This window comes from Orbicella faveolata, unplaced genomic scaffold (assembly GCF_042242905.1).
Source record: "Orbicella faveolata isolate gen_17 unplaced genomic scaffold, um_ofav_v1 contig_4, whole genome shotgun sequence".
In the NCBI taxonomy this organism is placed as follows: domain Eukaryota; kingdom Metazoa; phylum Cnidaria; class Anthozoa; order Scleractinia; family Merulinidae; genus Orbicella; species Orbicella faveolata.
In genome coordinates, this window is record NW_028301569.1 from 10,517,194 (window position 1) to 10,542,218 (window position 25,025).

At 40.8% G+C, this 25,025-nt stretch overlaps 4 protein-coding genes across 5 annotated transcripts in view; 1 reads left to right on the forward strand and 3 right to left on the reverse strand.

The window, feature by feature from the left end:
* The window catches only part of LOC110066763 (monocarboxylate transporter 13-like), a 29,530-nt gene extending 28,218 nt beyond the window's left edge, over window positions 1-1,312 (reverse strand). The window contains exon 1 of the mRNA XM_089275794.1: window positions 1,015-1,312. The gene's annotated coding sequence lies outside the window, so the exon portion shown is untranslated. The remainder of the gene's footprint in view (window positions 1-1,014) is intronic.
* Window positions 321-14,215, forward strand: LOC110066708 (monocarboxylate transporter 4-like). Its single transcript, XM_020773951.2, has 5 exons — window positions 321-656; window positions 7,609-7,834; window positions 8,880-9,451; window positions 10,728-11,097; window positions 12,425-14,215. The coding sequence occupies exons 1-5, from the start codon at window positions 654-656 to the stop codon at window positions 12,601-12,603; spliced, it is 1,350 nt and encodes a 449-aa protein (XP_020629610.2). The 5' UTR covers window positions 321-653; the 3' UTR covers window positions 12,604-14,215.
* Window positions 12,967-16,567, reverse strand: LOC110066710 (sulfotransferase 1C4-like). The gene is made up of 4 exons (XM_020773953.2): window positions 16,011-16,567; window positions 14,875-15,231; window positions 13,800-13,894; window positions 12,967-13,478 (listed from the first exon to the last, which is right to left on the reverse strand). Exons 1-4 carry the CDS (start codon window positions 16,189-16,191, stop codon window positions 13,209-13,211), a joined length of 903 nt encoding a protein of 300 aa, XP_020629612.1. The 5' UTR covers window positions 16,192-16,567; the 3' UTR covers window positions 12,967-13,208.
* A 2,012-nt stretch (window positions 16,568-18,579) lies between these two features.
* On the reverse strand, window positions 18,580-24,972 carry LOC110066671 (succinate--CoA ligase [GDP-forming] subunit beta, mitochondrial-like). Of its 2 annotated transcripts, XM_020773908.2 has the most exons (11): window positions 24,864-24,972; window positions 23,954-24,101; window positions 23,360-23,459; window positions 22,959-23,049; window positions 22,248-22,400; window positions 21,626-21,715; window positions 21,425-21,521; window positions 20,349-20,510; window positions 19,866-20,008; window positions 19,561-19,681; window positions 18,580-19,271 (listed from the first exon to the last, which is right to left on the reverse strand). In XM_020773908.2, the coding sequence occupies exons 1-11, from the start codon at window positions 24,951-24,953 to the stop codon at window positions 19,159-19,161; spliced, it is 1,308 nt and encodes a 435-aa protein (XP_020629567.1). In that variant the 5' UTR covers window positions 24,954-24,972; the 3' UTR covers window positions 18,580-19,158. The 2 variants fall into 2 exon arrangements, with proteins under 2 accessions (XP_020629567.1, XP_089132275.1); XM_089276149.1 differs by lacking the exon at window positions 23,954-24,101.
* Window positions 24,973-25,025: the final 53 nt, after the last annotated feature.

Here is a 25,025-nt window from a genome sequence, read left to right on the forward strand (position 1 = left end):
TTATAAAGACGGTTTTGGTACTTCTTAGGGCATTTAGCCTCGCGAGGTCCACAGCAGGAACTTTGGCGGTACCTTTTAGGGTATTAAACCGGAAAAAATATGACAAAAGATAATGTGTTGTTTTAGAATTGGTATCTCTTAGGGGTTAAAAAATTTAAGCCAAGCCCGGCCCACAAAACAGGATCTTGGTATCTCTTAGGGGTTCTTTTGAAAATTTCCGACCGATTCCCCCCGGACAATATGTTAGTGTAATTCCCAAAAACATTGAGCATTTAAGGTTTGTATTTGGCAGGGTGGGTCATGGTCAAGGGTGGGTCATGGTCAAGGCTGTGGGGATATTGAATTACGGAAACCCGGAAAATTGCACCATTCACATTTTATGAAGCCCTCTAAACAGCGATGACTGTTCATTCAAACTTTTTCGCAAACAGCTAGAGTTAAGTCTTTTACCCGGATCCTCGCGTAGCCGCCAACTTGAAAATAACGCTACGTGACAAACTCACTCAATGAGTCACGCTCCTTTTAAAATATGACGGCCGGCTCCCACCTGAGTTCGCGTGATTTTATCAGATCTGATATTGCTGGAGACTTTGCGCAAAGTCTCTATACACGATAGACTGTACACGACGTCTCAAAAAAGGTCGCTGACTATAATGGTGAGTAACGAAATGTTAAAATCTAACTTAAAATGAAGGAATATCTATGCAAATAACTGATGCATGCATGAAAATGATAATGAGCAAGAAAACGACACAATGAAGGTTGAACAACGGCAACATTTGACATCGAAAACGTGTCTCTGAGACAAAGAGATAACTAAAGAACATATAACTTACAACAAAATGAGGCTACTGTTTCGATCTATCGCTCGCCGGGTTTTAATCGACTTAGACTAGAATCTCAAAATCGACACGTAGGTATAAGACTGTGGTAAAATTGAAGCTGAATTCCAACTTCGATAGCGTGATCTACAATGGTTCGATTCATTGTATTTTCACATGTGTCAGTTCTTACCTGCGTTTAGTTGCAAAACAACTTCTAGGTACTGGCTGATCAGCACTTGACAGGTAAATAAATTACTTATCTGCGGGCGAACAGTGGCGTAAACAGCGCATTGCCGTCAGTTTCGTGTATTGCACCACCGATTGAAACTGTTAAGTGGTGATGGCTTTGTCACGCTAGGCTCAATTTAATTTGCAAGTGTAAACAGACAAAGACACTTATAATTACTCCAGTTCGTCGCTTTTGAATGCCCCCAGTTATATTGGTCTTGGGTGCCCGAGACAACCCTGCCCCTGAGGCAACTTTATCGAGCGTTTATATGCGAAAACGTTGTCCTGTAGTCCGAGTCAAAGTTGACCCTACATGATTATTCATAATCCTTATTGAATAATCAAATGTGGAAATATCCTCTTTCTTTGAGTTTCCCTTGGTCAATCGATCAAAGTGGGCTTTGCAGAGTTAATTTTCACCTCTTTGATAGGAATTTCTGCTTTAAATCCTAAATCTAAGGATTACGTGACACTCGCCACGCCGAGAATTGTCCCGGTTATGCATCAGTCAATTCCAGCAGTGCCCATCCCCCCCCCCCCCGGGCAACCGCGGGGCATTTGCTCAAGTTGTCAGTCCCGGGGCTGGGGCATCTGCAATTTTATCGTGGCCCGGGGGCTGGGCATTTGCGTACCCCAGGGCGACCCCGGGGCATTCGACACACGTGTTTTGGAAAGTGCCATGGATGAGTTCATCGGGAAAGACGAGGCGTTTGTCGAACAATGGCTTGTCCGTCAGGGCCTAGAGAAACTTGTTTTTAAAGTTATGTTTTCTCAATTTCAGATATTTCTTCATTACTTGTAAGTATATAAATATAAGCGACAAGGTGAACTATATTTTGTTTATCACATAACAATAACTGACGTGAACTATTTCACATTTCGCATTCAAAACTAGCCTAGCATTTTTTAAATTCATGAAAGTGGAGTTAAAATACTTAAGGTTTGCGAATTCAAATGATGGGATCTTGAAGACAGATCTTGCGAGCTTAAAATGCAATGCATCATCATTTAAAATGTCTTGATTCTTCACAGAGAAAGTAGCCTGCGAATACAGGCGCCTATCATCGCTCGCGGCCGGGGGCACGCCCGCCGCAATCCCAGCTATCCTCTAGGAAACTGTTAAAAACAAATATAAAGAAATAAAAATAATCAGAATCAACTAACACGTACTGCTGTCCTTGAAGTCTTACCGTTGCATTAAAATACTGAACAGTTGACCGTTTTATTCACTGATTAATTTAAAAACTGCGGAGGTGTTGGAAGGCGACGATCCCGGGGGCGGGGCATTTGCCCTCTTTCTTCGTCCCCACCCCGGGGCATTTAGACAGCTTATGTTTCCCCACCCCGGGGAATTTGCGCATTTTTTAAAAAAAATGCTAATGCCCGGGGGTTAGCCCGGGGGGGGGGGGATGGGCACTGCTGGAATTGACTGATGCATTAGGCTAGCCAAACTGTTTATATGAAGAAAAGTTGTCCCGCTTGCCAGGGTTACCCTATCTGCTGAGGCGAGACAACTCACCCTCCCGAGTTGTTGCGTACCCCGAGACGGGTTCGCCATCCTCTTGTAAACAGTTGGTTAAATTTTGCAAAGAAATAAGTGAACTAGTGTAACTTGGGGGGAGGGTACCGGTTGTCTCAGGTTACCGAGACCATAGAAATGGGGCCTAAATGGAAATGCAGTTATCGGCTGTTAATTGGTCCATGCACTAGAAGACCTGTCCCGAAATGATCCCCAAATCGCTCCCGAAATAATCCCCAGTGAATTTAAGAAATGGCGACAAAACATGAGACTGTTGATCGCTCAATGATATAAAGGGAAATTTAAGTCATTTTTGCCTGTATCGATATGAACAACTAAAAGATGATAAATAAAGCTAATATGTGTTTTTGTAAAGGAATAGACTGCATTACATTACCTTATAACAGGAACGACTTTTTTAAATAGGTATGTATAGCTTACAGTTAGGACTGATCACATGACGGGAAACAGTTACTGTATTCAGATACAATTTTTTACATTTTTATCAGGAATATCGCAAATAATTTTCTTGGTCAGTAGTATTACACAAGCAATCAAACTTCATCGTTATGAATCAAATGAAGCAATAAATAACGTAGATTAATGGCAACTGAGGTTCTTGCTAACATCAATTAGAGTCTAAAAATACTAATGGATAAAGAGCGTTCTGAAATAATGAAAGGAACATCGCAGATTCAAGGAATCGTGTCAAGGTGGTCACAAGGCCGGCGAGGTTCCACTATACTCAGTCAAACTTCTCCTTTCGGTCCGCTCCATATAAATACGGACACCTCAATATTAAAGATAGTTCACTTAGTCTCAGCGAATTCATATAATCTCTGACTATGTTATCATCCTTGGTGTCCGTGTTGAAGAGGTTCAACTATAATAGTTATTGATAATTCGATCTTGAAACAGTGGATGAAGGGCCACTTCGTGGAAATTAAATGCCACTGCAAATTTCCATTATTATTATTATCATCATTATTAGTAGTATTATTAATATTATCATTATTATTACCAATTGTACACCTATCAATAAACGACACGATGATGGCTTCATGAAGCCTCATTTTTGGAGAGAACAAGATTTTTTTTTACGCGCAGCCACGTTCACCAATATGTTCACGACCTTAGGGACCGTTCATTTTTTATAAGGTAGGGGGGCCTGGTGGGATTTGGGGGGGGGGGCCATGCGAAAAAAAATGGCTTTCGAGGGGGGGCCATCCCAAAAAAATAAGGGAAAAAGGGGGGGTCACGTGAAATATTTTAGTAAAACTTTAAAATGGCATGATGTTTGAATATCAAAAAAAATTGCTATACAATAAACATAGAAGGCAGGATACAAATTTATTACAAACTTTCCATTTGCAGAAGTAGTTTTTTAAGAAGTATTTAACACTGTTATTTTCGAATGCATCTTCATCTTCGCTGTCGTCGCGTTCTTCGTCGCCGCTTGTGCTGCTATGGGAGTCTCTTTCACCAATGCTGCAAGAAGCAGCAATGCTTTCCGTCAGAGTGTACTCTTCAGGGTACATGAAGGTGTAAACATAATCTCTGACTTCCTGCTCAAGGTTGGTGGTGATTCTGCTTCTTGCAGCATTGGTGAAATAATTCCCTTCCAAGAGCTGTGCGATGTATGGCCCATCTCTTCTAAATAACGACGTGGCAACATCCTCAATTTCAATACACTCTCCCGGGACGGCCGTTCTAGGAGGGTACACAAGGCATTGTGGAAGATCATTTCCTAGCGGGTATCCAACACAGATTCCCTAAACTCGTTGGACGTTGTTTTCAGTCTGCTTCCTCTTTCTTTCATTTGACTTTCTGCGGTTTTCTTTTTTCCTTCTCCTTTTGTTGATGTGCTGTTTGAGTATGCCCTTGAATATGCTGTTATAATTGCTCTTCTTACTTTCTAGTGCTTCCATGTCCTGCGTGACCTTCGTCAACTTAACTTCTATAAATTTGATCTGTTTTACATTAAAACTGTGGGCAAATTCTTCGCCCTGCTTTAAAGCAAGCCCATTGGACTGAAAGAGTGTGGAATCGTGGCATTCAACTTTTCCACCATTGCTCTGTGTTCTTTGATGGAGAAGTTCAGTTTTCTTCCATCACTGGGCTTCAACTGGTACCCTGGCATGGAAAACTCACTCGCTCTTTCTGAACAGCCATCCGCACTTAGAAAGATTGCTTCTTTTGCTTGTAAGATGTCAAACTGCCTGGATCGTTCAGCTGTAAACCTTTTCTTAAACGACTCGTCGCTTTCGCCATTATTGCGCATTCTGGAATGAGCCTCTTTCATGATTATTATGGACGTGCCCCGTTCTACATCGTGCAAGACATAGCAGCACTCAACTAACGTCAAGGAGCTTAAAGCAAAAATACGCACTCAACGTATAGCATCAACCCCATTTTAAAGACGGGGTTTGCAAAAGAGGAGGAAATAAAAAGGAGGAATAAACCTATACATCGAGCAAGAGAAACACAAGCTCGATCAGATAGCTGCAAGAAACATAGGAATGTCTCTAGACAAACGTATAGCTTTCTCAAAGTAAAGCTACGGCGTCTCCGAAGGAAATCGTAGAAGAACAAATATGATATCCGTGATAAGGATCTACCTACTGTGCTTGCAAACAGTTCTAATCACAGCCGGGCCCGGCGTCACAATATAGAATGCAAGTAAGCAACATGTTCACGGTAAATTTCATATTATGTCCCTCAAAAGCAAATTCATGGAGATTTAAAAGCATATCTTGCAATAGAAATGAGCCTAAACAATGCATAAACACATGGCAAATTACAGAGGTGTCAAACTCAACGAGTCGACATGCAGATAACAGCGGAAACCATGCAGACCTATGACCTATAAAAATTTGCCATAGCACGATCTAACGGCTCAACTGCACTAAAATTCCTCCTTATTACACAACATGAAGTGCCCTTCATGAACACGAGTGAAGCGACAAGAAAGGTCGAGTGACCGAACAGAGAACGGTAAATGTACAAATGTCACGAACCGTAAAAGTCGTGTAGGCTAGTCAACCCCATTTTACCTTGAAAATTAAGAAATTTTAAACCATAGATAAATTTAAACCACAACAAGTATGCTAAAATTTATTAAAAGTAATCCACTATTTGCAAGATTTGAGAACACTCATGGCTTTTTGTTTTACCTGCACAGGGCAACATTTATACATGCCTATCACTAAAGTAGAGGTAAAAACCTTCCAAATAAAGACATCTGTAAATTAAATGTAACAATGTGTTTCACACAACACATCAACAGATTTCCAGTTTTTTCACAACACTTCGTACTTGGTTCAGTATCACAATGCAGGAGCAAGGAAAGACTCTGTTCCAGGCCACTGTTACTTCCGTAAGATTGAGAAGTTTATGAATGAGCACTATGAGGAGGGGGAGAACTACAGGGAGTTTCTAAAGTTGTCCTGTCAAGAAAAGGTAGGAGAAATTTGTTCTTTTTGTTGTGAATGGACTGGATCACCCATAGAAAGATATCCTAAACCAGTTCCTGACCATTCCTGCCTACCGGAATACCACTACCTCTCCTACCAGAAGACCCCAAAAGAAGGGCGTGATCCAGATGACTGGCAGCCAAGGGTCCAAGCGAAGAAAGAGCATGTAGGTGGCAGGCTGGTTTTATTTGACCCAGAGAGCGTTGCTCTATTTGCAGATAAGTTTATTGTCAAATCAAAGTTTGTGGTGGATTATCTTCAGCATCTTGAAGTGCTGGAATTTAAAAGGAAAAGGAGAGCAGAAGAAAAGGCAAAGTTAAGTAGGGACGCAAAAGATAAATCATATGAGGATTATCCTTGGACTGAGTTGTGCGAAGATCTAACCAAGCTTAAAAAGCAACGTGTTCCAGAACAAAACAGGTACTTGAACCACCACGGGCTGAAGCAGCATTTGAAAAGCAGCAAGAGTGAGAAAGTAAAGGCAATTGTAAGACATTCATGCTTGCGGCAGAAGAGTCCTCTCAGAGCTGGCCAACCAACACTGAGAAATGCCAGGACATTGACACAAAATGACAACAGGGCAAGTGCTGACAGCAGTGAAACGGATAAAAGTGACAATGATGAGTATGACAGTGATGCCATTGACTCTGGGGAGAAGATGACTCAAGTGATGTCATTCTTGCATTCATCAATTCAGATGAGGAAGATACCAATGAGAGGCCAAATGCCACACGCTCAGGGCGAGCCATAACTAGGAGATCCGAAATTGACTTCTCTTTCGTTTGATTTGTTTTTTAAACAACAGCTCTCTGTAGTATAGGGATTGTAAATATTGTCTTCATAGTGAGCACAATAACGTGAAGTAGGGGGATAATAGAGACATATTAAAAAAGTTGAAATCTAAATATTGTTTGTCCAATTTTTTTTTGGGGGGGGGGGGTCATCCCAAAAAATGACCGCTATAAGGGGGGGCCATGTAAAAAAATTGGTAAGCTGAGGGGGGGTCATGCGATTTTTAAATGGAGCTTCCCAAATCCCACCAGCCCCCCCTCCCTCATAAAAAATGAACGGTCCCTTATGCGCCTACTGGCGCCTCGAGAACTGATGATGATGATGACGTTCACCAACAGTAAATGAGACTTCCGCATTTAATAATTACCAGAACTTTACTGGACATGCTTGTTCTGAGAGCCGAACGCGAGTTCCAGTTAATTCTAAAAAACCCTCAGCTAATATACTGTGACATGACTAAGAAAACTAAGAGAGACATTGATCAATCTTAAGCCACGGAAGGTTTCTTTTGGCCGGTGAAATGATTTTCAAAACCTCGTAACCTTTCTACAGCTCTTTTTCAACCCCTTAGTCGTCAGATAAATATCTGATTGACTATGAAGCTTGCTCAGGATCCGTCTGTGAGAATATTGACTCTCAACCTTTCTAGTACTGTCTAGTGTCGAGAGCATGTATTCTCCGATCCAAGTGCGGTCCTCTCGCATGGCTAATAACATGTTCTCCAATAGGGACCAAAGGCGCTAATTCAGTAAAATCAATTTCCTAATTACAGAGCGTTAACACGGAAGAAGCAGATTCGACTGAAATCATTGTTAATCAAGATGGCTTACAACAATTTCAAGCTCGAAGGAAATCCTGTGATCCTGATTCTTGTTGGTCATGGCTGGTCTGCGTGGTGTGTGCATTTTGTAATATCATTATTTGTGGTCTAACGTACAGTTATGGAATTCTGTTTCCCTGGCTTCTGGACGAATTTCAACAAGGAAAAGCTAAGACAGGTAAGGGTTTGGTTTTACTTCTTCGTTTGTTTGTGCTTAAAGGTCAGCACACAAGCGACGGGACAATTCAAGTCCCTCGGTTTGAACTGAAGGGACAAGTCCTCGCTACTTGTCCCTCAGAACCCTTGGTGTGAACTGTTGGTGGGACTAGTCGCACGGGACTAATCGCAGGGGACTAGTCCAGGGGTCTTGTCCCCTCAGGTGGGTAGAGCGGTATCATAGAAGATCTCATTTGAGTATCTCAAAGCTAAAACTAACAAAATTTCAATGGTCAATCACAAGAAACGCAAACAGCACAGTGAACCAATCAGAAGATGCGGGAAAACGCGCAAGGGCAAGACGCGATTGGTTTTGGCTTTGCAGAGCTTGAGAACAATTTCGGGTTATTCCCCACGCTCACTTAAAAACCTTTGTAACATAACTGCGTGTCGTGAAACCAAAACCATATAATAAATTAACATTTGGTCAATCAGCTACACTTGTTTCTCTCATATCTCCAATCTTCACCCATGGGTAAAAATGGAAAGTAGCAAGTTGTTGGAGCCAAATAGACAAAGTATTTTGGAGGATGACAAAGGGTAACCTTGGGGACGGGCCATAATTTTTTTTGAAGCGGTGGTGGAGGGTGGGTGGGTGGTCAATTTCCCAAAACAACTTCCTGCACAGCGAAAACTGCTGAAAAAAGATCGTGCGAGAGGAGCCACGGAGAAAAAATCGAACTAGCGTTTTCTACTATATATCCAGGTTGATTTTTGATGTTAAAAAACATCATGCACAACCTAAAGGTGAGAAAAAATTTCGTGCCCACAAAAAATTTCCAATTACGACCCCCCACCCCCCCGCTCCTCTCCCGTCCTTCCCTTAGATGGACTAACATGCCATCCAGTAAGAGCGACGCTATCAGAAAAAAAAAAAAAAAAAAAAAGGAAAGACGATATATAATTGCTAATCGCTCCATACTATACAATCCAGTACTAACTGCTCTTGGCGACTGGTGAACCATGTGGATCGTCTGACAGTTCACCGCTGTTCATTTTTACCGCAGCTTTAGTTGGCTCACTGGCTATGGTTGGAACAGGCGTGTACGGCATGCTGGTCGCAAAAGTCTTTAATCGCATTGGACCCCTTAAAACCGCCATCGTGGGGACCCTTATTAGCATAGTGGCTCTTCTAGTGACGTCACGTGGGACCAGCATTTATTTCATCATGATAAGCTATGGTATTGTCTTTGGCATTGGATCTTGTTTCGTATTTCTTCCTTTGTACTTGGTCATACCTAGATACTTTATTAAAAGGCGCTCATTAGCGTTGGGGCTCGTTGCCACAGGGCCTGGCGGAGGCCTGTTTGTAATGAGCCCCGTAGTGCAGGCCTTAGTCGATGCACTTGACTGGAGAGGAGCTTTTATGGCCATGGCAGGGATTGTTGCTTTAATTGGTCCTCTTGTTTGCGTTTTTCGTCGAATGCCTGGTGATATTGGTACCGAGCAAAACAGCGCAGAGGATGAGATAAAGGGGAAACTTTGTGACTTTTCAGTTTTTAGGAATAAGCGCTTTGTTATTTTCACTTTGGCCGTGTGTCTGACGTACACTGGACATTACATCCCTTCTGTCCACATGGTAAGCCTGTTAAAAGACTCAAATAGCACATCTTGAAACATTAAGCGTATATTAAAGTGGTTAGGGCGTCGGACTTGCAATCCGGAGGTCGCGGGTTCAAGTCCCGCTCTGACCACTCAGCTGGAGTTGTTTCTCAGTAGACCCTAGTTCGGCTCCTCAGCCATGTTTGTAAATAACCAACTGGTCTGCCTCCCGCCAGTTGCGATTTTTAACCCTATTTGTTTCTTTCAGTTTTAAGTGACATGCGCTGTGAACTAGTTAGGCGTAGCTAAGTGCATTGACCACTATAAACAAGAACATTTGAACATTTTGATCTATATCTCATTCTTTACCTGCATTACCATCCTTTTTCCTTTTTTACCGCTTTGGAGTTTTTTTTTTTTATCTTACGAAGCTATTTCTGGGAGCTTTCTATGATTTTAATGTAATTTCTTACACTGGGAGACAAAAGGTAAAAAAATCACTGATATCTATTCCACGAGAAGAGAGGAAGGAGCGCGGGCTCTTTTCTGAACAGCGGCTGGTAATCGAGCCTTGTGTTGAAATGGTTGTGCCCAGTGCTACATAGAGTAAGATAAATGTTTTACTAACTGTTGAGCGCCATGTTGTAAGTAATATATCAAAAACTAGAGACAGTGTTTTATCGGGATATCCAAACACAGAGAAGAGAATTGAAAATACGAAATTCGAGGTGTTTGGATAGCCGATGAAACACTGTCTCGAGTATTTGGTATATCTTCTTAATCGAAACAAAAACTAAGAAGTAAACGGAGAAGTAAAAACGTCAAAATCTATGTTAATTAAGAGGGGTATTCAAACTCCTTCACGGTTGTGATTTTTTTTTTGTTTCGACTTAGTGAATTATCAATGGGTTTGAGAAGTAGAAAGCAAACGTTTAAACTGTTGTGTGCAATGTTACACGGATACTAGACAAATGAAACTCTTTCGCAATGTAGTAGATGGCGCATAAATGTTGAAAATGTTTTGTGCAATGTTACACTTGGTAGACAAACGTTGAACCTGTTTTACGCAATGTTTCAGAGAATATAATCAAGTTTATGTCTTTGCGCGCAATGTTACTGATGCTAGAGAGTCGTTGAAATTGTTACGCAAAATGTTTCAGAAAATGTAAGCGGTTCTTTTTTTGCAAGGTCAACGTCGCACGCAACAATGTCATGGGGACCCAACTTTCAATGTTGCGCAAAAACTTGCATACCGATGTTTTTATTTTTTGACAAAAGAAACAATATTTCAGTAAAGTTCATTTTTTTTACAGGTTCGTTACTGCGAAACTATAGGAATACCTCCCACACAATCCTCCAAACTGTACGTCTACAGTGGTGTGACGTCATTGTTAATTCGTCCCGTGATTGGTCGCTTGTGTGACGTCAAATGGATCCAAGCGCACTTTCTTTTCCAGATCGCCGCGGCATTTGAAGGAATCGCGTCGTTACTTCTTCCCCTCGCAAGAAGAAATCTTTACCTCGTGTTTTATTTTATACTTTATGGCTGTACAGATGGTGCCATGGGCAGTGCAATGTGTGTGGCTGTTATGTTTTGTTTTCAAGGAACTAAACGAGTCCGAGGGTTCGGCTTGTTCCAGAGTATTACAAACATCGTATCGGCGTTTGGCCCTGCCTTAGGCGGTACGTATGAAAATCTTAATTCTCCATACCATCTTAGGACGTTGCCAAGACGAGAGTAGATGAGAATGTAATCATAAATCATGAAATAGTCTTGTATTGCGTTACGTGACGGCCATCGATAAATGCTGGATTAAACGAAAACTAGAGTCGATACGGGTTGTCGGATGGGATTTGCACAAGAGTTTACTTTATCTCTCATCAATTATTGTCAGTGTGCGATCAAACCCCTTCCCCCGGGGTGGCCGGGGGCGGAAAGAGGCAAAGCAGTTGGGTAAATCATATACCTGAAAAACCGTATACTTTCACTCGTTCCTCATGAATATGTAAGTAGGTTCAAATCGATCGACTGCGCACTAGCGCACTAGCGCACTAGACTTTTCAGCGCACTAGACTTTGCAGTCGAACAAGAACGACAGTTTGAACTTTCATCGACTGTCGAATTTTCATAACCTACGTAAAAGGTCGACACACACTAACGGTCATGTTTTGGGGACGTGACGCGGGGACAAACCTCTTCGTGTGTAGGCATAGGACGTATGTTGCGGAAATAGTGCACACGAAGCGACTATGGGTCCATTTCTATGTTGTAGCGGGAACAATTTGCAAGGGCAGTGCAAATAATGTGGCGTTTAAATTGATGCCATTTTATAATAAAATGTCCCCGTTTCACGACCCACGAATTCAAACCAACTGAAAGTCATGCATCATGTCGCGGGGACAGTCCCTGCAACAGAACTTTTGCGCAAAAACGGTAATGTCGCACAAGGAAAACAGTCGCCACAACATGTCCCCGCTTCATGCATCCGCAAAATGTTCCCTATAGGGTCCAACATAGGTTTCTTTCAATCCCGCATCCCGCTTCTATTTTTGCCTCAACCCCGCCTTCTCGCGCCAGTCAGAATATTTATCTCGATCCCGCCTGGTTAGAGTCACAGTTCTCCATGTAACGTCAGTAACGTATAATTTCCCGTTTTTCATCCCGCAACCCGCCGTCAATTTTAAAACTATCCCGCATCCCTTCTGTCAAAATGAGCAAATCCTGTTCCCGTCGATATATTTTTATCCCGCATCCCGCTATTAAAAGTTCTGTCATCCCGTATCCCGCCTTTATTTTTACTCTCATCCCGCATCCTGCCAAACCTATATTGGGCTTTCTCCCTAGTGTGCGCTGACCCGAACCAAAATGTATGGTAATCGATAAGGGAAATCAACTTTTCGACCTTAAAACTGGAAGCCTTTCCCGTTAGTTTATAAGCTGGTTCAAAGCTTCGCCTATATTTACAATGCACATTTTGTTCACTTAATTCATTATAGTTCATTCTTGCAGGTCTTGTTGCGGACAGTTTTGGCTCGTATCCTCCGGCATTTTATATGGCGGGTATTTTTGTTTCTCTAAGTGCTGCTGTGGTATTTCTCTTTCTGTTTGTAAAAGAAGATCAAGAGGACAACGACCATGCAACTATGACTGAGGCACTAATGATCGTGGAAAAGTGTACAGTTGTTTAACGTGCTTTGAATTATACAATTATCGAGGCGCTTACCTCCATGTTTAGCTGAGGAGCGCAGCGGCGCATGAATTCCAGATCGAGAGGTCTGGGTTCTAGCATTAGACGGTTTCATGATGTTGTTTCTTGGGCAAGACCCAGGCCCCAGTTGTTTGAACGCTGGATAGCGCTATCCAGATAAATCGCTATCCAGTAGATAAGTTTAACAAAACAAACAACGCTATCTGGTAGATAGCGTTATCCACCCGGGCGAGGTGTATAAATAAGAACTGGAAAATTAGGGCGAGGGCAACCGGCAAAATGCTGTAGGCTACACTCTGTAATGGACAAAAAACTGTTCGTCTTTCCCCTGAGTTTACAACCTGGTTCAAAACTTCGCCTTTATTTACAATGCACTTTTTGGTTGTTTTAAAATGCTCCTCTGTCTTATTGCAATTTGAATAATGAACAATGTTTTGACGCTTTTGAGCAGAACGTGTGGTTGGTTGCTCGATCATACTGGAGTAAAGAAATCAATCAATTCAAAAAAGTTGCTTCAGAGTCTTAAATTTCTAGAGATCTTGGCATTAAAAAAATATATCTGATAAATCAATGCTGTTCTTCCTCTCAGTCAAAATGAAGTCCAGTCCCGTTCAATTTTTCCATGAACTTCTCATCAAATGCCTGGTTCAATTCTTCACTGAAGTGAGCCTTCCAGCCTCCGACTTCACCCTTACGAAGAAAACTTGGTTTTGAGGGATAAACGGACAATGAAAAAGAGTCAGAATTTTTCTTCATTTCGGCAAATGTGCATTGATGGGAGATTTTAGCAATCATTTCTACTGACAGAGGTTTCTCAAGAAATTCACTGATTCGGCGAACATTACTACACAGGTCCTAAAAGAGATTAAAAAATAATAATAATTACCAGATGATGTGCCAGGCAACCAGACGGTACCATTTTTCGGGAGCCTTCTTCGGAAATAATCGTTCACAATAAGTTCCACTATTCAATAAGAGATCGTCAACTTTCAGGATAGATCGGCCGCTCCTCGGAAATGCGAAGATCGACCAGTCTCGAAAGGGCAGGGGAAATCGAGACCTATGGCGAATATGTGAAGTGCTTATATACTCTTCTTTATGACACATACACTTAAAATCAAGCCATAACTCAAGGTTTTTACAGGAAGAGTACATTACAACAATAGGGAACCTTACCTTTTTCAAGTCCTCGTATTTGAGAAACAAGATGTGTGAATCACGTCTGTGTTCCCACCAGGGTAACACGTGATCAGACCACAAGCCGAATGCTCCTGCGGAAAAGAAACGTTCCCGAGAAATCCGACAATAATAAAGTTATGAGCAACAATCACAATGTGCGCCACTCGAAATCACTATCTATACGTTTTCAATTACCCAGTCATTCTATATAGTCATGCAACACTCTCTTGTACGAAACATTGTGTGACGAAACAAATTACGCCTGCGAGACTTAAACCCAGACCTCCCACGTTCAGGCGTCAAACAGAGTGAAACCTGAGTATGAGATGAAATGGACATTGTAGCGATCATCTGACAGATTGTGGACTTAATCCCTTAATCTGTCAAATAATAAACTAAAGCTTCTCGTTTAACTTGTTTATTCTTCAACAGCATTGGCTTAACTCCAGCCTAGTTTCCCAGGTGTCCTCTCTTTGTTTTTTTATTATTATTATTATTATTATTATTGTTATTGTTGTTGTTGTTATTATTATTATTATTATTATTATTATTATTATTATTATTACTATTACTATTATTATTATTGTTGTTCTGTGCGAAGCGCAAGCTAGATCATGAGAACGGGGTAATCTGGGCAGAGAACACCTCCCACCAAAACCTCGATCTCAAACTCTTTCTCCTCTCCCTCTTTTGTCTTTCAGGCCCCAGTTGTTCAAAGGTTCTATAACCCTATCCACCGTATAAATCGCCATCTCAATGGATAAGTGTTGGCAAAACAAACTACACTATCCACCGGATAGCGATTTATCCGGAGAATAGTGTTTTCCACCCTTTAAACAACTGGGACCAGGTCTCTCTCTCAGGAGAGCTAGAGAGAGAGAAAGAGAGCCTGGGATGGTTGCTGTTCGCGCCAAAGGCTGTCCGATGACGTCAAGTATTATTGGGACGGGAAGGCGTGGATACCAGGCTGCAGTCTTTGGGTTTTTGCTGTAATCCCGTCGAACGACAACACTTAGAACATCTATTCTTAGTTATACACTTATAATAAAGGCATGCAATTAAGTTTCTTTACCTTTGCCTTCCAAAAACATTTTGGCAAAGAATTCCCAAGTCCCATGAAAGTGACTGGCAGGACCAAAACTTTGTACAAACTGATAAAACGAAACTGCGACATCTTTGGGATTTCTCGCTACGTAAAGGTACTTGCTTCTGTTACCTTCGCTTTTACTGATAGGGATCACGTGATATGGAAGATGCGATTTGAAGAAGCGGGGACTGGGCCGAGAGGTCAACGCAACTTGATGTTCGTCCCCAGTTCTTTCAAAGAGCTGACTTTTTTCCAGTTGAGAATATCGACAATCCACTTTTTCTTTGCTGACTTCACCATTGTGGAAAATTTGCCACACAATTTCTTGCACCCAAGTTGTTCCTGTGAAAAGATCACGATGGATTTAAAATTGAAATGGCCAAAGAACAAGAGTGTTTATGATATCACGATGAATGAAATATAAATATCGTTAACCCGAATTAACGTTCTTTTTCTCTTTTCTTTTTTTCTGTGACATAAAAGAGCTCGTCTCCCACGCGAACGTTGATTGCCTCATCGAAACGCAAACTCACAAACTAAATGCACTTTGTCCTCAAGACGGAGAGGCGGGGACAAGTTTGAAAAAAATATTAACAATGGCCGGTACGCGGTGGGACAGTGGCCAAATTGGACTGCGCCGTTGTTGCATCATCGAACCCTCGAAAGCTGTTCAACAAGTTTCTCTCGTAAAGCTGGATTCCTGTCTTATTTAAGTTAATTTGCCAAAGCTACCAGTGGCCACCACCGGTAAAAGGTCAGTGTTGTCTAAGGTAAAGAAAGGCCACTCCCTTCTCTTAACTCTCTCCCGGGGACGTCCTCTCTCCTCTAGATCTCCTCCAAGGAGGCATGAAAGGGTACTGAACTGTCGAATGCTCCTCTTCCAATGGATTTCATTTTTGGAAGAATGGAGCTTTGATTTAAATCTTTATGAAGTAAGAGTAGGGGCTTGACCTAGCAAGATTCTTTGATAATCTCGATAATACCCTCACTGCCTTTATCTGGCTTCTCTCCAGTTAGTGACGGGCGTCGTTGCGTGACGACCCGTGTTATAGCCAGACAGAATACTAAGCTCAGGTCGAATTGTCTCGATCGAGTATTATTCTCTAACTACAAAGCCTTACCTGACTTGGGATAACTAACCACGTAAATGTCGTCTGGCCTGGTTTCAAAACGACTCAAATCTTTCTCAAAATCTTGATCAATGTTAGGCTCGTAGAACGGGACCCGGACGCCATGAATCAACGCGTGTCGGGGTCCAGTGAACTCTCCTTCGTGTTCTTGAACGATTGTTAAATCCGCCATTGTTGGAGTAACTACGTACCAACACGGTGGCTTCTCAGGCAATAGTGTAATTCAAATTGGACGGAATTTATTCACTACAATGTGTCTTGTTCGCTAGTAGTTACACAGGTCTGTGTGTTCTTTCGCAACCTAGCTCCCAGGGCCCTCTCTGCTATTACGTTAACCGGGATTGGAACGTTTCTCCCTCAGCTGTATTAAAGTCTTAGAGAGTTCCTCCCCTCCCCTGTCTCCGGCGGTTACGGGGCTGGGGGTGGTGGTGAAGGGGAGGGCGGAAAGGAATTGATCGCCATGTAAACGCGACTGGGTGCCATCATATTTTTTGGTGACAATTTGCCCTTCTTCTAGAGAATTTAATAAAGTATTCCCCGAACTCGGCGGAAAAAACAATACCCAGCCATATAACGTAGTGCGCCACTGCAAAATGGTCCCGTCTACTTCATTCACCCATTCCTCTGTCCCCTATCACTGCTTGGAGGTACGGTCAATTCTGCATATGAGCCAAGGGGGTCATCAGGTGCTTTGTTTAGCATGAAGCGACTTGGAGTATCTCCCCCTTGAATGGAATGCTATTCAACGAGGAATAAAACACAAATAGCGGTGATAAACATATCAAACTTACGCATTTTAATAACTCGACGTAAGTATAATATGTAAGTTTATGTAATGTGTAAGTTTAATATGTTTATCACCGCTATTTGTGTTTTATTCCTCGTTAAACTACGATGGCCCAAGAACAAAAGCCTTTATGGAATGCTATTCAATCGCGGGATTACCCCAAGGATTAAATTCGCCGGTACTTATTTATACACCTGGGTGGGGAGAGCCACTGTGAGAGTAAAGACACAGTACAATGTCATCGGCGGGGACTTGAACCCAGACCGCTCAATCCGTAGTTGAGTGCAAAAACCATGGCAACCGATGCTTGTAGCACAATAATAAAATTAAGTAACAGATTCCCAGTAAAGTGCTAGTACCTTTAATTTGGCTTCACATGTAAGTAGTCTTTTTTGAAACATTTTTGCTTTACGCGTCAGGCGTTTACGTGTAAAAAAAAACGCTTTACGCGTTTTCTTGCTTTACGCGTTACGTAATTGACATCGTTTTGGTGGCTCTGAAAGGAGCGGCGAAAACCATCGTTCTGCCGGAGTGTGGCTCTTTGACAAAGGACGACGTTTGGCCTTTGAATAGCGTCTCACAGAATACATACTAGTTACGGTATACCACGGAAGGGTCATGTGTATATCAAGAAAATACACGTGACAAGTGAGATATTCCATATTATAAAGTAACTGAGATACTACGCGTACGCTCATTGGTCGATAGGTGAGTTCAGATAAGAGTATGTAAACACGGTTGTGACGTTTTAGTTTCGTGCGTATTCTTGAGAAGTATTTTATAAAAGCAATAGAGCACTTCTTCCGTGTTTACGTAGCCTCATCTTAACACTTTGGAGGTGGGAGGGTGGGGTGGGGTGGGAGAATTGTCGAAAGTTATGCAAACCTTCGACAGCGTCTCGGGTTTGCATAACTGTCTCGAATTCTTCGAACCCCCCGCGTGTTTAGATGAGGCTACATAAACACGGAAAAAGTACTCTATTGCTTAAGTATACCACGAAAAAGCAATGCGGAACTATTTTAAACTTAAGAAATAGAAAACGTGTACCGTGTTTCTATCGAGTTATAAAAACACGAGTGGAAGTTTGGGAGAACGAGAAATGCTGTGGGAACACGAGCCGCAGGGGAGTGTTTCCACAGCTTTTTCGAGTTCTCCGAAACTTTCACGAGTGTTTCTATTTAACAATTAGATTATGAGCTCGAGATTTCTATGAGGGAATAGAAATCGAGAGCGAATAATCTAATTGTTTTAGTAGAATTCTTACTAAAATTTACTTCAAATAACGGTTTCCAATTATTTTCTTGAGGTATTATTAAACTTTGCGCCTGAAAAAGATCGCTCAAATTGACTTGTCATTTAACATTGAAGTTGCGTGCTCGAGCGCATCATTTTTTTCAATAATTTCAACTTTTTTAAAAGTCAAGAAACCGTAAATGTCCTTCGTTTAGACTTCTCGGGAATTTAATTACCCATTTGCATCGAAATTCTCTTTGGTCGCGCCATCATCACGTCAACAGCTCGTGCTAGTTCAGTGTTTCCATCGAGTTATAGAAACACGATTTTTAACCAATCAGCGCGCGTGTTTTCTTAGGACTGTTTTCTAATATACCATAGAAAATGGAGTGGCCAACACAAGCGTAGCGAGAGTCTCTTGCCGGAAATTGGGCTGAGGGCGGGAGATGATTGACATTTCAGTATAACACAATCAATGCAACATACGTACAGCACGCGATAGGGAGGTTGGGTGTAATATCGTCGACTATACAACGGCTATCCAGTATTCTGATTGACTGTATTTTCTAAGACATGGTATAAAATGCAGTGTCGTTACACTGTAGGATAAAAAGCGTTTTTCTCGTGGATGCCTTCAAAAACTCCTTTTCATTTGCACAGCAAATTTGTTGTTTTTCCTACAACAGGATTGATTAAAAAGTCGCTCTTCTTGGGAAGAAACCAACGAAGGCGAATTAATTCGCGACGTTCGGACATTATATTACTGCTATACAGTTCTTGGATGCTGTCGTTCATATCTTCTAATTCGGATAATATAACCAAGAATTCATCCTTCTTCGTCGTTGGATTGTTAAAGGAGCCATCTATGTAGAGATGTAACTTTTTTCAGTGTACAAATGTCCTTCAAATTGGCGCCATTTCCTCAAAATGATAGTTGAGTAGAGTACAAAGCTATTAATGAAGTAATAACAATAAAAAAACAAAACAAAAAGGAATACGGCTGGCTAAGATTGAGAAAGATTGTGACGGATTTGAAAACTTTCGGCTCAAATTTTCACGTGGCGCTACCAGTCAAGTAGCTCCTGCAAAGTCTTATTCACAGTTTTCATCAGTATTGTATCAGTCCACAAGGCTTATGACGGCCTTTCTAGCTGCGTCGTCCATATCATCTGCTACAATGAGCGGCATTCCACTCTCGGTAAGAATGCGTTTGGCGCTTTCCACATTTCTGCCTAAAAAATTAAAATAATGAAACAGAGTTAGTAAGCATTTCCTCTGCGCTTGTAGGACGCGCGGTTTTACTGCAAGCCAGTTTCGTTATTAGATATTTTTGAAATCGCCAAGCTGTTTTTAACCAATCAGAGAACAACTTCTCCTTGTTACAAGCCAATCAGAGATTCCCTTGCTGTCGGGGCCGGCGACAGGCGAAAAAAGGCGGGAAACTTTTTAATGAGTTTTTATAACACTTGATTTATTATTTTCATTGATCATTAAGAAATTAATAATTAAAAAACGCCTCACCTTCTAACCGTACTACGACAGGGACATTTACATTGAGTCTTTTGTAAGCCGAAGTGATTCCGTTTGCGACAATGGAGCAGTCAACAATCCCACCGAAAATATTCACTAAAATCGACTTCACCTGCAGAACAAAAAAGGTGCCAAAGTTAAACATTAAAATCTCGAGAATTCCAGAAGCACATATTTTGACTTGAGAACAATCTTTGGAGTTACAGCTAGTCTCGACAACAACAACAACAACAGCAACAACAACAACAACAACAACAACAACAACAGCAACAAGCAAAGTCAAGGCTATCACTTACTCTAGGATCCTTTGTTACAATGTTGAAGGCTTGAAACACACCTTCCTCCTGTACCCCACCCCCAAGATCTAAGAAATTAGCTGGGGTACCCCCGTGAAGTTTGATAATGTCCATTGTTGCCATAGCTAAGCCAGCACCATTCACTAAGGAACAAATAAAATAAATATTGTTCAACAGGGATTTTTGCTTCTTAAAAGCCTGGGTGGATCTAGGAAGGGTTCAGGAGGTTTGGTCAAACCCCCTAAATTAAATCAAGCGAGAAAATATACACGCTGACTTCTCAGAATGCTGGGAAACCCATTTCTGAGGACCTGAATTTTAAAAATTTGGGGGGTGGGGGAGGATGCCACCAGACCCCAACTACCTCTCTCTTCCTTCTCTAAAATCCTGTATCTGCCCCAGAAAAGTTGTCATTTCTGCATCCAAGCTGGCAGAATTTCGGTCATGATGGATAAGCACTATGTAAGAAAGACATCATCTCACCTAGGCAAGCAATGTCTCCATCTAGACCAATGTAATTGAGGTCATATTTTCCAGCTTCCACTTCTCGAGGGTCACTTTCACTCTGATCATCCATAGCAAACACTTCTTTCTGTCGGAACCTGGCACAGTCATCAAAGTTGAACTTGGCATCAAAGCAGACAACTGAAAAATTCAAACACAGCATGTTCAACCACCTGGGAGGACCTACACATACAATGTACTTACCAAAAGGGTTAGTAAAATAAAAAAAAGTGTTTCAACTTAGCAGCATGATCATGTCGCCAATAATGAATCATAGGTCACTAGATGTAGTATATCAAACATGAGAGACAGTGTTTCATCGGGATATCCAAACACAGAGAAGAGAGTTGAAAATATCACGTGCAGTGGAGCATTTTTGATGAAATTCAAGGAGTTTGGATAGCCAATGAAACACTGTCTCAAGTGTTTGACATATCTTCTTGATTGAAACAAAAACTAAGGAGTAAATGGAGAAGTAAAACCGTCAAAATTTATGCCAATTAAGACCGGGTGTCCAAACCTCCTTCATGGTTGTGATTTTCTTTGTTTTAACTTGATGAATTATTAAAGAGTTTGAAAAGAGATGATATTAAATTGCAGGTTGCAAGTTTTTTGCTGGAATCTTGAATATTTTACTCAATATATCCCAGGTTAAAGTCTTTTTTTTTTTTCAAGAATGCAAGAATGGAGTGTGAAAGATTAAGACAACAAACCATAAACCAAACACATAAATATTTTCTTTTTGCTTTGTCTAACATTACAATCTCTCTCACACTTCTTACGCTCTTGGAAAAGAAACAACTGTTACCTAAGCTAGCTTATTATTAATGAAACCCATTTCTCAACTTGGGCAGAGATAAGAAACACTGGTTGTGCTTAGAACTGACTGCAACAAACTTACGTCCAACGTGATAAAATAATCACGTATCACTGCAGGAGTAAGGATGATAAGAGAAAACTCGTAATTCTATGGCATTAATCCAGGAATTCATAAGGATTTTCTACTTCTTTACACAGTATGTTTCAGTGTATCAGCCTAGCATAATAAAGAATACCTTTGCCATCAGGTGTTTCTCCAAATGGATTGATTTCTACTTGTGTAGCATCAACTTTAAGGAAGAGTTCATAGAGTAACTTTATCTGCTCCACAGCCTGCGAAAAAAAAATATATATATCAAATGTACAAATCAAAATGGAAATTAACTGGAACAAAAGAACAAGTAGATAATACGGTTTGCTCTTTTCTGTCAACTTACTTGTTCTAACAGAGGCCCTTTAAATTCCAATTTCTCTGCAAGATATCTGGCGTCTTTGTCTTGGATTCCTTTGAATATGTTAACGGCCACCTAGTAATAAAGCATATAGATACATAACTTTTAAATTATCTTAATCTGGCACAATTCTTCTTAGATTTTGTTATCTCTGTGACACTGACAAATTTGTTGACCTTGTTTCACAACGACTACATGTTTATCTCCTAGTTGACGATTCTCTATAATTATTCCCATAACTTGTCTCTATGATAGTGTAATGAGATATTTGTAAGGAGAAAATATATGTTGATCATTCTTGAAAAATGTGGAGGCATGGTGGCCTCATGGTCAGTGGCAGCGCTCTACTCCAGAACGAATGATCCGGGTTCAAGCCCTGGCCGGCGACATTGTGTTGTGTTCTCAGGCAAGACACTTAACACCCATGTGCCTCTCTCCACCCAGGTGTATAAATGGGTACCACCGAAATTAATGCTGAGGGGTAACCCTGCGATGGACTAACATCCCATCTAGGGTGGAATACTCCTCCAGAGTTGCTTCATGCTACAGAAACCAGTGATAAACACAAGCCTAACGAGCCACTTGGCTCGTATGCAGACTTTATTACCTTGTGTATATGTTCTGGCGTATTCTTGGCAACTTCTTCGATGTCCACTCCACCCTTAGGACTGCCGACAATGACAGGTCCCTGATAGCTTCTGTCCATTAAAATGGCCAGGTATGTCTCACGTGCGATATCATAACTCTCTGCAACCATTACCTAAACATAAAAAACAGATATCAAGAAAGGCTATTAATGAACTAGCAAATGGAAAAAAGGGAATTCAAACCAAAGAATTCTAACATGACAATATACAGAAACAATCGCCTTCATTTTGCGCAAAATTACTCAAATGAATGTTGATGGACCTTATTGAGGAAAACTTTGAGCTTCAAGGAACAGATAATGTCCAGGGACAAATGTCTGAGCATAGTTTCAAGTCAAACAGAGGCTACTTCAAATATTTTACGCAAAATGTAATGATAAGCTAATAACATTTTTCTTTACCAATTTCTAATATTATCAATACTCATAAAGTGCATTGTAATCATACTTTTTTGGTGTGTTATCACACAATTTTGGTCAGGCCAAAATATGCATCATGACATCAACAAAGCATACAATAAATGTACATTGTTTTAAACATATTCACTGTTTTACCCTAACTGTACCAAAATTGGGCTGGACATCAGGACAGTAGGACACAGCTTCTGAATGGCTAGTTGTGAATTTGGTTTCAGTATAATAACATATTATATGAAGTTGTAATTTTTTTACCTTTTTTACCAGCACTCCTTCTGGTGGTGTTTGTTTGGTTGTTAAGTTGTAACCCACCATTTGTTCTGTTAATTTTCCAATTTTGTCTGGGCTGTAAAAGGACAATATAACAATATTTTTGAATTAAATTTATCATATTTTTCCATGAGAAATTACATTGATTCAAGAGTGAAAAAATTACATATATTTATTTTATAATTCACATCTAATAATATTGGTAGCACAATGTTAACCAAAATAATGTACGATAAATTTCACTTTCCAGCTTTTTTTTAAAAGTTGCTGAAGATTATCCTGTAAACATGTTTCTGACTGATGTTGTTTCTATTCAATACATTATTCTAAGTTCTGATTGGCGAGACTATTATACATTAATAACATAATATATTGTACTTGCTTACTCTGTTGTCAAATGAACACCACCCTGTAGGCCACTTGTGAATGTCCCTTTTCCTCTGCCACCAGCAAGGATTTGCGCCTTTAGTACAAATTCTTTTGCATCTGACGGCAAATAAAGAACAAAACCAATAAAACTATTGAATTGCCAACCAGTCAAGCTGAGCTGGTTTCGTCAGGCAGCTTGTAACCAGTTTATTATAACACCTGTGGAGCTTTCCATTCAAGCAAAAATTCCAGTTTGAATTTTAAGAAATTTCCAGTAAAGAATGAAACAAAATTTTCCAGAATTTTTGGAAAATAGGATAACCTTGTCAGTTGAATATAAATTTTTGAAAATTTCTTACCACCTATTTCCTTTCCATTTGCCTTTCCCACCAGAATTTCCAGAATTTTAGGCTGAATGGTTCACATGTCAGAAATTCAACAACTCTCCAAGGAAATTGCTGTACCATTTGACCCAATTTCAAAAGTTCTGGAATTATTCACTGAATGGAAAGCAATGCATCCTTGGATAACTGCTATACTTAAATTAAATTTGTGATTTCCATCAAGAAATTGGGTTACTTTTTAAGTAATTCTTGAGGTCACTGACTTACTTAATTCCTTAGCAATGTCAACTGCTTCTTTTGCATTTTCTGCAACTTTAAATCTCTGCACATGAAGACCATTATCAGCCATTAATTTCTTGCTCTGGAATTCCTGGAGGTTCAACCATCTGACAGGGATAACACTTACTGCACTGGCCTGGAAAGGAAATAAGTGTTTTTGTTAACCAGGTGTTACAACTCTACCACTTTCTTAATGGTTAATCTGGCATGGGGCAAGTTTCAAAACACTCTCACTGACTTCAAGAACACAGTGACACATTGATTTATATTACTTTAAGTATAACTGGAGAAAGTAAACATCTGATTCATTCATCTTAGTTAATAAGGCCATCCCATTTTTTTAAGGGCACCCCCCTAGTGAGGGTCTGGAAAATCTTATGTGGAGGGGGAGTCTTCAAAAGGCCGTTTCTGACACAGTTGCGTCGATGCCTTTGATCGTCCTACAAATTCTGAAGGAGGAAGTATTTTTTATCTTCCATTCTTGGGGGAGGGGGGTAAAAAGTTTACTTCTTTGAGGGGGTAAAATTCAAAGCTCCTCAATAGGGGAAGGGGGGGGGGGTGCGGATATTAAATGGAATGGCCTATTCGATTCATTCACCTTCATTAAAACATGCACACTTCACATGCCACCCGCTATAATTTCGATTATAGTTTCTAATTAATAACTACAGAACGCGATAGATTCTGCAAGGAATGAAGCCCTTTTTGCGAGATAAGGTATTTCGAAGGCGTAGAAGCGTTGATCTCTCTGTAACTCGAACTATTGAGCACACCAGAGTTACGTTGCCACGCATGCATACGTCTTTCGCTCAAGTGTTAGCCTCAATAAATGCTGTAAAATTCCGCTCAGCTCAGCAAGAAAGGGTAGAAAATATATCTCAAACAACCTTCAACTCACCTGTGGAGATCGAAGCCAAAATCTGTTCGTTAACCCAGCGCATTTTCTACAAATAGAAGGTAAACTTCCAGCGCGCGTCAACGCCGCCATCTTGAATTTCGAAAGAATGAACTTTAGGGCATGCGCACAAATCGAACGTGCTGAAAATATATCTTGGATTGC